This window comes from Amphiura filiformis, chromosome 1 (genome assembly GCF_039555335.1).
Source record: "Amphiura filiformis chromosome 1, Afil_fr2py, whole genome shotgun sequence".
NCBI lineage: Eukaryota > Metazoa > Echinodermata > Ophiuroidea > Amphilepidida > Amphiuridae > Amphiura > Amphiura filiformis.
This window is the reverse complement of record NC_092628.1, coordinates 97122303-97135007: the sequence shown is the minus strand read 5'-3', so window position 1 is coordinate 97135007 and position 12705 is coordinate 97122303. Positions and strand designations below refer to the sequence as shown.

Genomic DNA, 12705 nt, shown 5'->3' with positions numbered 1-12705 from the left:
TCCATTCATTATACAACAATATAATTATAATGATACTCATATTTTTCTCACAAACATATTGAAATTTGGCGTTCCAATGATCGGTGTATTTCCGAAGAAATCATCAAAAAACTGCCGAATTAGTCAAAACTATGGTATACCATAGTTTTGACTACTAGATTCAGCAGTTGATAGGCCTATGGAAATACACCGTGAGTTGGAACTTCAATATGTTTATGAGAAAAATAGGGTCTTTCCGTCTTTCACTTGAAATCAATATATTACATCATAGTGATCTTGATGATTATCATTAATATGATAATCATCAGGTAAAATTTGATATTTTACACTATTTTCGCCCATAATCAGGATGGAAAGGGCTTTATCTTTGTAATGTGCGCGCAAAAATTTGGTATTCACACTATTTTGGCCCATGATCGGGCTGAATTAGAAGGGGGCTCCTTGCCCCTTTTCTTTTTCTTTGCCCTGCTGATTTTCTCTTTCATTTTTTGTCAGAGGGCACTTTTTTCTTTCTTTTTTTTTGTCGGGGGGGCACTCTGCCCCCTGCGGCCTGCTCCCACCGCTGGCTACGCTACTGTCTACGTCACATAGGCCTACCAAACTTTTGTATAGGTGTGCGCTTGGTGCAGGTGGGTGGAAATCAAACACTGTCGGGGTCATCATCAGTTGTTGACATCATATTAAATTGACCCCTAAAAGGGTCATATTTAAATGACCTCAAATAGTAATTTTCCGACCCACGTTCCGGGGTTATTTTCTAACCGGGACCCCTGGATATAATCATTTTTTGACACTAATAGTAATAGGGTTATTTTTCAACTTAACTGACTCTATTAGGGGTCAAAACATCATTGACCCTAAGGGACCGTTCACAAACACTTGTAAGGGGGGGGGCTGATGCAACAACATTTCATCGCGAACATTTTTCGGGGTCCCCTCTTTACAGACCTCAAAAATTTCAGGGCCCCCTTTTTGACATGAAAATTATGGGTCAACCCCATAGAAAAGCATATAAACTGGTCATTTTTTCAGGGCCCCCTTAGGAGGGTCAAACATTTTCAGGGCCCCCCCTTTTTGCATCAGCCCCCCCTTACAAGTGTTTGTGAACGGTCTCTAAATGTAGTCATTTTTGTCTCGCCTGATAAGGCAGGAGACTATATAATCACTTTTCCGTATGTATGTGTGGGGCGTGTGTGTGTATGTGACAAATTTGGTTAAAGTTTTGGTTAAAGTTTGCTTTCCGCCTATTTTCGCGGAGACTAGGAGTCGCACGTTCCTCAAATTTGGTGGGTGGGTGCAGCTTGACCCGAGACAGAACCAGTTTGTATTGGTTAGTGAGTCAAGGTCACTGAGGTCATCTAGGGGTCATCTGAGGTCAAATTAGTAAAAACTGTCGTATGGCCATGAAACTTGGTGGGTGCAGTCAACATTTAAAGCCAAATTTTTAGAAGGTCATTTCGAGGTCACAGGGGTCATCTCAGGTCAAATTAGTAAAAACTGTCGGATGGGCATGAAACTTGTTGGGTACGGTCAACATTTAAAGCCAAATTTTTGGAAGGTCATTTCGAGGTCACCAGGGGTCATTTGAGGTCAAATTAGTAAAAACAGTCGTATGGGCATGAAACTTGGTAGGGACAGTCAACAGTTAAAGCCAAATTTGTGAAAGGTCATTTCGAGGTCACCAGGGGTCATTTGAGGTCAAATTAGTAAAAAGAATCGGATGGGCATGAAACTTGGTGGGTGCAGTCAACATTTAAAGCCAAATTTTTGGAAGGTCATTTCGAGGTTACCAGAGGTCATCTGAGGTCAAATTAGTAACAACTGTCGGATGGGCATGAAACTTGGTGGGTACAGTCAACATTTAAAGCCAAATTTTTAGAAGGTCATTTCGAGGTCACCAGGGGTCATCTGAGGTCAAATTAGTAAAAACTGTCGGATGGGCATGAAACTTGTTGGGTACGGTCAACATTTAAAGCCAAATTTTTGGAAGGTCATTTCGAGGTCACCAGGGGTCATTTGAGGTCAAATTAGTAAAAAGAATCGGATGGGCATGAAACTTGGTGGGTGCAGTCAACAGTTAAAGCCAAATTTTTGGAAGGTCATTTTGGGGTCACCAGGGGTCATCTGAGGTCAAATTAGTAAAAACTGTCGTATGGGCATGAAACTTGGTGGGTACAGTCAACATTTCAAGCCACATTTTTGGAAGGTCATTTCGGGGTCACCAGGGGTCATCTGAGGTCAAATTAGTCAAAACTGTCGTATGGGCATGAAACTTGGTGCATACAGTCAACATTTAAAGCCAAATTTTCTGAAGATCATTTCGAGGCCACCAGGGGTCATCTGAGGTCAAATTAGTAAAAAATGTTGCATGGGCATGACACTTGGTGGGTACTGTCACCATCAGCCAGATAATCGTGCCCAGCCGATAACCGTCAAATTCATTTACCTCTACCAAAAGTAATCGCAAAAGCAGGCGGTCGCAAAAGCAGGCGAGACTCGTGGTTCGAGAACCGCCTTGTTAACTATATATTTACAATTTAGGTCAAATTTTTCACTTGATCACCGTGGTCAAATTTGACACTTCTGGGTTCGGTGTGTAGTTGACCCTGAAAATGGGGTCAAAATGACTACATTAGGGTCATTTTTGACGACCTATTTTTAAGTGTGTGTGGTACTAAGGAGTGAGTGGGTTGTGTGTGTTTGTTAAATTTCACATGACCCCCCCAAGAAAAATAAAATCACATAACCCCCTTGTTTGTCAAAGTGAAAATAACATAACCCTCCGAGGCTCCGACCCCTTCATTTCTCCCACCCCACCCCTCCGGCATTAAAAATGAAAAGCCCCTTATTTCCGTAATACAAAATGTGCCTTGAAATGAATGTTAACTAATAATTTGTGGGATATGCAATATACATGACTGCTGAATCAGGGCAGGGTCAAGTTAGCACTGCACTGCAACGTGCGTTTCTCAGTTCCGGGATCACAACCGAAAATGAGGCCACGCAGGTATGATGTACACACTTCACTGACATTACGTTACTTTTCACTTGATTTGATGTGATGGGAGTTGATGGGAGTTGACAACAGCAAACACACGGCATTAACGCTATTAATATGTTAAACATGGTAAATGAATATATATTATTATTAATAATCGAGCAACGAGTAAAACATTTCAGAAATTGTATAAGTTATTTCAAGATCGATCTTCACGATCCGAGCTCATCAATGCAGTTCTGATGAACCTGTCGTGGTTCTCTAAAAGGTATGAGGTCTGAGGAACCTTTTATGTATGACACGATCTGATCCAATCAATTGAAACCACAATCGGCAATAATGTTTGACTAAGGGGCAATACGAGTAATCACAGATGAGAAAATGATATTAAAAAGTTCATAACTTTGCATCCAAGTATGCAAGGGACTTAACATCAATTAAAGGACTATATACTTTATCTTGTTCGTGCATGTGATAATCTCACCTTGAGTTCTACTTTGTGATATGCAGGGGGTTAATTTAGTTATTAAATGATATTCTGTTACTCTGAGCGAGGAACCTTTCCTGGTTCCCTAAAATGTCTGGGGCCTGAGAAACCTTTCATGTTTTTCCAAAAATGTTTTTTAATTTTCATATGATCATTTATAGTGCGATGCAATATTATTGCACCAGCATTGTATGCGCGCTTTCCATCATCAGTTCCAGGATTGCGACCGAAAAATAGAAGATAAAAACTGGAAAAATATCCAAATGGTTCTTTTGTCTTATCGATTACAGGTCGATAATTCGAAGGGTCATTCATCCAAAAACCAAATAAAAGAATTATAAAGACCAATCCTTACCCTACCCTAAACTTCACCCTAACCTTAACCCTTAAGCAATAACTTGGGCAATATATGCATATATAAAACCTATAACCCTGACTCCATTCATAACTTGACCCTTAACCTTATCCATAACACTATAAACCTTAATCCTAACTCTAATTTTAGCCCTAATCCTAACCTCAAATGCCCTGAAAAGGTTTGAGTACAAAAACGAATATCTTATAAATGCATCTACGCCCAGTTTCCACCTCGATATTCCCGAGCACGCAGATATTTCCAAGCGCAGCGAGTCTATCCTTTACGCAATCTGCGTTTATACTGCACTGCACGGTTGAGTGCATAGCATCATAAGAGCTGTGTGAGATCTATAGTAAAGCACCGGTAATGCTCTTAAATTTTCATGCATGAACAAAAAGTGTCGAATCATTGTCAGCTTTCATTTTTGTCTTCAGTCATTATTGCCAGTTACCAATCTTGCTATATAGTCCGATTAGCAGCTTACCCTGGTGGAATATTGTTTCTCATCCTCCTTGAGCATGTTAACATGGTTAAGTCAACTATTTAACACCGAATTAAGCAATTCCTCTTTGTTACGAGAGTTCTCTTGATCATGTCTATGTTGTTCTACTGTTCGATATGGTGCACCTTGGAGCACTGTGTCTTTGGACAATGGCAAAGCATATCGAATCGGTATTTTGATATGACGACGCCCGGATTGAGTAGATGATCCCTTATTTCTTTCTGCTCTTTTGCCATCATTTGAACTTGAAATTCCATTTACTTTTAATTCATTGGTGACATCATTTGATAGGAGTAGGCCTACCCCATGTCGTCTATTATAGTTTACGTTGAAGTCGAAGTCTTTTTTATGTCCACTCATGCCATTGCCTTTGGATGTTTCGTACTCAGAGTTGCTAACATCATCAGATTTTACACTTTTGTCTGAAATGAAAAATTTCATGAGACTTTGAATGGTCTCTTTAGTAGCTAGTTTACCACGATTGTTTAATAAGTCTTGAATCAAATCTCCACTGTTTGACAAACTTCCCAAACTTGTCCTAACCGGACGCCTCTTCTTTTTCTTAGAATCTGGAGAACCAACGAGGGCAAAATCTGCAGATCGGGTTGACAAAGTAGAGTACCGACCTTTACTCTCAGGAAATACAACTTTCCTACCAGTGTATGGCAGCTCATTGTTGTTCCACCAATAGGAATTGCTCTTAATATCGTGATCAGTAGGCCTGTCGTCAGGCTGAACTAAACCAGAAGACCTCATGTGCGAGGGTCTTTTACCTTTAGCGTTCCCTTTTCGTTCTTTGCAAGACTTAACTTTACTTTGACCCTGAATATTTTCCCTAAACTTAATTTTTGGAAGCACGAGTGAATCACCTTCATGTGAGCTCCTAGTCGCAATGCTGTATGATTTCTGTACTGTAGAGCCTAGTGGTCCTGGCGATGGTGTGAAATCTTCATGATGAGGATTTCTTGTTGGGGAATTCCCGGATTGTAAACTTGAGTCAGGTGTTTCTACAAATTGGGTAACGCTGTTGACTAGATTGACATCGTGACCACTGAGATAAGAGAGAAAAGGAAGGAGAAAAAAAAGAGAAAAGAAGAACTAAGACAAAACGAAAACTTATTGGTGAAAGTATATGCAATCCATAGAGAAAGGGATCTTCATGTTTTAGATACACTAATGATGAAGACATCAATCACAATATTTTTTTGAAAACCACAGCTCTCTATAATCGCGTGTGCAATGCATTTTAAAGCTGAAAACACCACCCAAATATTTTCTGCACATTTTTTATAACTGCCCGGAAAGTTTGAATTTGAAGTTTTCCAAAAGTATACTATAAGACACATGACCAACAAAGCAAAGGCGACGAAAAAGAAAACCCTGTTCTACGGGCCCGACCGATAAGAAGATAAAAAAAAGGGCCGACCGACCGACCCTAGTTGAAAGGTCCGTCCGCCCGTAGAACAGGGTTTCTTTTTTCCGTCGCCTAAGCAGTTAGTTATCCCATGTTATTATTAACCCAAGATAGTGTTGAGCGTACTTTTATTAAATAATAATATTAATAATTAACATTAATTAATTTTTGTTCATAATTAACGTTAACATCTTTGTATCACAGCTTATCCCGTATGTTACTGTGTTTGCAGTAAAACCAAAACTTAGAACAAGATTGGAAATAAGTAAATGCACTTTAAATATGGTTTAGGGACCGATCGTTATTTACTGCAGGGGGGAATGGGTGTTTTGGCAAATATATCGACAAAAAATTTCGCGTTCCCCCCTCGCGTCCGCTCAAAATTTTCGCGTTCCCCTTGTTTTCCCAATTTTCTCCATTTAAAATTTAACAATCCCCCTCCTGGTTCAACTAAAATTTCAGGTTCCCCCCTCAAGACCACAAAAAAATTTCGTGTTCCCCCCCTAAATTTACCCATTCCCCCACTGCCATAAATAACGATCGCTCCCTTAAGGGCTGGGGTATGAACGTTTGGACAGTATTTATTGTGGGACATTAGAGCACATCAGACATATCGAATTGCATTCTGAATACGAAGAATGTCATTCTGATATCAAATAATTTTGATTTTTGAAATTCGCAATTTAATACACATTTTATGGCAAATCATTAAAATTGATATTTTTGATATTTAACAGTACTCGAAGTAAATTTTATAAATCTGATGATTTATACTTAACGTGTATGTAGGTGGGATGAAAAGCCGACGATCAATTGAAAATTTTGACCTTTCGTATTGAAGATATGGATTTTTTCCCAAAACACCAAAAAAAATTAGGTCTTTTTGGGAAAAAATCCATATCTTCAATATGAAAGGTCAAAATTTTCAATTGACCGTCGGCTTTTCCTCCCTGCTACATACACTTTAAGAATATGTCATTATATTTATATAATTTACTTCGAGGACTGTTATATATCAAAAATTTGAAAAATATCAAATTTTTATAATTTGTCATAAAATTTGTATTATATTGTGATTTTCAAAAAATGAAAATTATTTGATATCAGAAAGACATGCTTCGTATTCAGAATGCAATTCGATAGGTCTGAGGTGCTCTCATGTCCCACAAAAAATACTGTCGAAACGCAATAAACGCTCATTTTAGATCCCTTAAATGGATCAATAAAAAATGTAAAAAACACGCGAAAAAGTTAACATTTATTCTCTCCAGAAGAATATTGGACAAAAAAGCTGTACTTATGAACATAATAAAATGCGTCAGTCGTCAACTTCAATCTTGTAGAAACAAATCTAGTGTATATTCTTGCTGCATTTGATTTTATCTAAGTCAAATATAACAGTTTGTTATGAAAAGAGCTGAAAAGGTGTCGTTGGCATGGTCGGTAAATGATAGGAAGGCGTGTAGCCATTTATGTCAATAAAACGAATAGTGTCATTGGCTAAACATGCTATAAAAAGAGCGTTAAAATCGATGACTAAATTAAGTTATGTGGTAATGAATATCAACAATTACTTATTGATTAAAACAACAGCAAGATGCTTTGTACTTCTAATTAAAATACTAAGCAAATAATCGAATGACGTCGTTGCCATTTTTGGTTACAGCGGGTTAGAAACTATGAGTATTATTGTTTACGTGTAACTGTAAAAGCGACACAAGATATGTTGTTATTAATAGTATTACGAGGCCTAATATTCTAGTCTTAAAATGATATGAAAATGTGACTTTAGAACTATAATTATTATCAATCATGGAAATTAGGGTGCATGCACTTTTGGATGGATAATTATATGAACTTGCCTGATGATTGGAAATTTCAATTGGCCATTCTTCAAGTAACTAATAAGAGTTTGCGCAATCTGTGCATTTCGTAAGCTCTTTCCCGTTCCACCAAATGTATGATTGTAACGATATTGTTCAATGTACGAATCTCTTCTATCATAGTGCTGAAACACAAACTCGTTTTTCTTTTCATTTCCAAATGGTAGCGCACCCGAACTACCAGGAAAACGATGCATAACTCGTTTCTTTTCTTCCTTGACGTCCAAATGACCACCAAACGAATAGTTATCGACTTCACATCCTTTATGATTTTCACAAGGATCCCAACTTGATAGAAAATATGGAGTTTTTGTTATCATTATGTCAGAACTGCACAAACAAGGGTTGAATATCGAGAGCGAATTTTCCAGGAGTCGATTTGAATAGTCTTCGTCAACATCAAAAAAGCAGTCTTTTTCGCACTCTCCTTCACGTGGAATTTCTTCAAGAACTTCTTCCTCAGCCATACTGTACAGATAACACTGTGGTTCTGTAATATCCGGGTATAATACATATTCGTAAATGATCAAACCATGATCAAACATAAGCCGCTGTAGATGAGTATGATAAAAACCAAAGATACTCAATAACTTATCTTGTGTCTTGCAGTCATTCTAAAACGTAATATGTGCTAAACACTGGTGAATGTAAATTCCACATTTTGACTCTTAACCCGTTGTCATAGTAACTACTACTATGTGGTAAACAAATCTATTTGATTCTTGCCCCTCCGGGTGACCATACACTGCATGACCTGTAGCCGTCTCGTATTCATCATATAAACAGAATTATATAATTTATTTAATTCCATGAGGCCAATGCACAACTGTGCAATGCTGATTGCTGAAGGTATTGTGCTATGTCTGATGTAGGCCTATATATTAAGTTGGTTTGTAAATTATCATCTGTTATAGGTTATTTAATTAGCGTATCTATTCAGCGTATCTATCTATTTAACGATTTCGGATGTTAAACAAATTGTTCAGAAGAGTGTTGAGAATCTTTACTGCTATGTTGCCAACTTTGTAACACATGAGTTCTATTCCGTTTCCATGACAACGGTTACCCTATTTATGGATTTTTAATTTTTTTTTACCCAAACATATCAGATTTTAACTAGCTGCAAAATTATTTTTGATGGGGTAAAAACTTTGAATGATACATGACAGTGGATATTTAGTACCTATGAACAAAATCATCAGTATTCAATTAATTTGATTAGCCTAAAATTTCATTTTTGTCCAGTTTTGAACAAAAAATGTTAATTTTAGATAGGAAATCTTTTCAAAAAAGATTTATTGATGTTCATGTAAATTATATCAATTTATTGAGATGGATGTTTAGATTTAAAAAAATCACAACATTTTGGTGGTTTTTAAAAATTGACTCATTTTTATAATTTCCTACCACACTACCCTCACCACCCTACCCCTACAACCCTATCACACCCTTATATCCCCAGCACTCTATTCCACTATATGCTGACCCACTAACCTATACTACCACCTACCCTACCACCTCATTCCATTACCCCAACACCTTACACCACTACCCTACCACCCTTATGACCTCCACCCTACCACACCCTGACCCCACTACCCCCAACACCCTACCTCAGTTACCCAACTCAACACCCTACAAGACCCACCACTCTACTACACCCAAACCCAAACCCACCACCACAACCCACACCATATCCCTACTGCCATAACCCACCTTTACACCTTACTCCAACTACCCCACCACACCCTACCCACCAACCTAACTACCCATACATATCTCCCAACCCCACCACTCTCACCCACTACCCCAGCACCCTACATCTTCAGTACCCTATACTATCCCTCCACCCTTATACCTTACCACCCTACTCCCCAGCACCCTATCCCACCACACCCTGAACCCACTACCGCATTATCCTGCCACCCTAACCACACCACCCCATTACTTTACCACCCTATCCCACCATTATACCCACCACTCTAACCAAACCACACACAGACCCCACCACCCTACACCAATACATCCTATCCCAAGCCCCACTACCCTGATCCCACTTACCCCTAGCTCTCTATCCAACCACACACCTTGCCACTTCCCAACACCATACAACCTCACCACTCTACAAACCCACCATCCATACCCCATCCACTTCCCCACCCTCACTACCCCAGCATCCTACCACCTCCATTCTAACTACTTCTACCACCTATCCCACCCCACCACACCCTGTCCTGACTATGCCTGCCACCCTACCACCCCATTGCTCTACCCAAACCCATCACACCCTTATCCCATACCCCACCGCCATAACTACCCCTATTACAACACAGCCTGACCCCACCATCCCTTATACCCCACCATACTGACCCCACTACCCTACCCTAGCATCCACTTCCCTCATCATCCTAACTGTCCCACCCTGACCCCACTATCCCTACCACCCTTATACCCCACCACACTCTGACCCAACACCCTACACTACCAGCATACCCCATCACACCCTCACCCTCTACACTATCCCTACAAATCCACCACACTCTACCCCCACCAAACTACCCTACCACATCCTACCCCACCCTAAGACACCCCAGCACACTACCCCAACAACCTACTCTACCCAGACACATTTTGGCTTAAAAAATCTTTAAAAAATATCTTTCGGCCATTTTTCCATAAGGTCAACTAGACAAATGTGTTCTTTACACTGTTACCAACATATCAATTTTGACAGAGAAAACAGGGAGACGAGGTTGTTGATCAGACCATCCTCCTAATTTAGCATTATTATATAATACCAGATTAATTATGCTCCATCATCATTCCCTTTCAAAGTTAACACTATGGGGACATTGCATTTATATGGTATAGTGCTTCTGCTATACAACCCCAACCTCACAACTTCAAACAAACATGAGGCCACTATCTTTACACTCTCCAAAACTCCTTAAGTGTTTTTGGATCCACTGTACAGGCTGTATCAAAAAGATTAGTACCCATCTAGTGATTATAGACAAGACTACCACATTAAAATACAACATTTACAGATATTACTATGTTATATACGGTCATACAGCTACAAATCCTGGGCATTACAAGAGGATCCAATGTTGCATAATAAAGAAGCAGGCTCATCAATAAACACCATAAACACATGGGTAACAATCATTTCGATACAGCCTGTACCAACATCTAGGCTTAGTACATTAGTTCCAACACATGCAGGGATCAAAAGGTTAAAAACAAAATCAGTTGAAAATCATTACTGGATCTTAGGCGACGAAAAAAAGAAACCCTGTTCTACGGGTGGACGGACCTTTCAAGTAGGGTCGGTCGGTCGGCCTGTTGTTTTGTTTTTGTTTTATTTTGAAATGACCCAAAAATAACCAGAATCTATAAGTAATTTGCAATTTGAGAAAAAAAAAAAAAAATAAATTGTTCTTGAAATTTCTGAAATTAGGGTCGGCATTCATTTGTACAGGATTTTTTTTTTCAATTTGTTCAAAATCTGGGTTCGGTCTGGCCCGTAGAACAGGGTTTTCTTTTTTCGTCACCTAGTAGGATAAATGCAAAACTGGAAAATTAAACAATTAATAAATTAAATCACTATTTAAACAACAAAATCCTTCTTTTACACATTTATTTGTAAATACCATTTTCAATGTAACATAAAAACCAAGACACACACAAAATGTAACACTAGAAAATTAAATGAAAAGAACAAAAATACTTTTCACATGTCTTTCTCTAAATCATTTCAAAGTTTTGAAATTCAAAATATTTACAGTAAAATATGAAACAAAATCAATGCAACATTTTGTGTGGTACATCGCAAAACATGATTTCACTCTCAGCATTTACTCCTTCACAAATCCTGTATAACAAATACCTTCAATATACAATTGGACTGGATTAAGAACAATACACAACTTTATTAGTTGAGCTACAAGTTTTTCAATTATATATGGTGAGAAATCACACAAATTATTTTTGAAACTCATAGCAAGACCAATAAATTTATGTATTGTCCGAATAATATCCTTCAAATTTTATAATTTTTATGTTTTCAAAATAGCCTTCCTATGTGAATGAGTCTACTGTCCAAGTGTTGAAATAGTTGGCCAGCTAGGCTATGTACCGAGGTATAGGATGCAAGATTCTGATAACACAACAGTAAATTAACTTGGTTGCTCCTTTTTAAAGGAAAAAGTCTGATAATTAAATTTCTTCCCAATCATGTCTAAAACAGTCTTCTACAAAGGGCCATCGAGAGCTGACCCATGTGTGTAAATGAAATTAAGGTTCAGTAGAACATGGCAACATTTTGAAGACAAGCCTTGTGTTCTCTGCCTCTGGCCCTCTAAGGCAGCCTGGGAGGCTGCTTCTCCTGGACAAACACACACAAAAAAAGTTCATTTCACATATAATGTCACCTACAGGTGTTACATAAATTACATGTGTTTCTGGCGAGCAACTTGCACATATTCGTCTCTGGGGTAACCAAACATTGTATCTCAATAGAGTGAAATGTTCAGGAGGGCAAAACAACATTGCCGTCTTGAAATGTTAGCACTAACGACTGCCTTCCTTGGTAGCTTTGCTACAGTCATGACAGTGATAACTCCGAACACAAAGATAGATACAAAAATGGAGTTACAAGGTTTTGATTTTTGAAATACAATGTTTTTGCATATACTCACAGCAACATTCATTAATGAACGTATAAGATACAAGCTTTTTGCAAAATAAAGTGAGAGTAGGTTCATTTTTGCAGATAGATATACAAACTGAGCTGTTGCCACTTTTTTTTTGGCTAGTCTGGTTCTCAAGCTACAAAATAAAATTTTCACCTAAAACAAGTGACATACGGTACAGTTTTGTCACCCAAGTGATGATATATGGTAGTGTTATGATTGAGTTGGTCTTTTTATACACCATCCGATCTGATAAGCCTATAGCTCATGAATCTAATAACAGAAACACACTGTACATCCATAAACAAGCTGGTACTTCAATGACTCCCGGTCTCTGGACACACAAATACTGTATAAGTAGGGATTTTC

At 38.4% G+C, this 12705-nt stretch overlaps 1 protein-coding gene across 2 annotated transcripts; it reads right to left on the bottom strand.

Annotated features, from left to right (window-relative positions):
• Window positions 1-3162: 3162 nt before the first annotated feature.
• Window positions 3163-8391, bottom strand: LOC140159075 (uncharacterized). Of its 2 annotated transcripts, XM_072182423.1 has the most exons (3): window positions 7622-8391; window positions 5215-5396; window positions 3163-4767 (listed from the first exon to the last, which is right to left on the bottom strand). In XM_072182423.1, the coding sequence occupies exons 1-3, from the start codon at window positions 8185-8187 to the stop codon at window positions 4379-4381; spliced, it is 1137 nt and encodes a 378-aa protein (XP_072038524.1). In that variant the 5' UTR covers window positions 8188-8391; the 3' UTR covers window positions 3163-4378. The 2 variants fall into 2 exon arrangements, with proteins under 2 accessions (XP_072038524.1, XP_072038516.1); XM_072182415.1 differs by having other exon boundaries at window positions 3163-5396.
• Between the last annotated feature and the right edge of the window lie 4314 nt (window positions 8392-12705).

Bases quoted from the DNA above. Each gene is read 5' to 3' on its own strand.
- LOC140159075 (XM_072182415.1), bottom strand. From the start codon at position 8,187: ATGTTTGATCATGGTTTGATCATTTACGAATATGTATTATACCCGGAT. The intron at 5,397-7,621 runs GCAAGTTCATAT...CTCTTATCTCAG, and splicing joins TTGAAATTTCCAATCATCAG to TGGTCACGATGTCAATCTAG.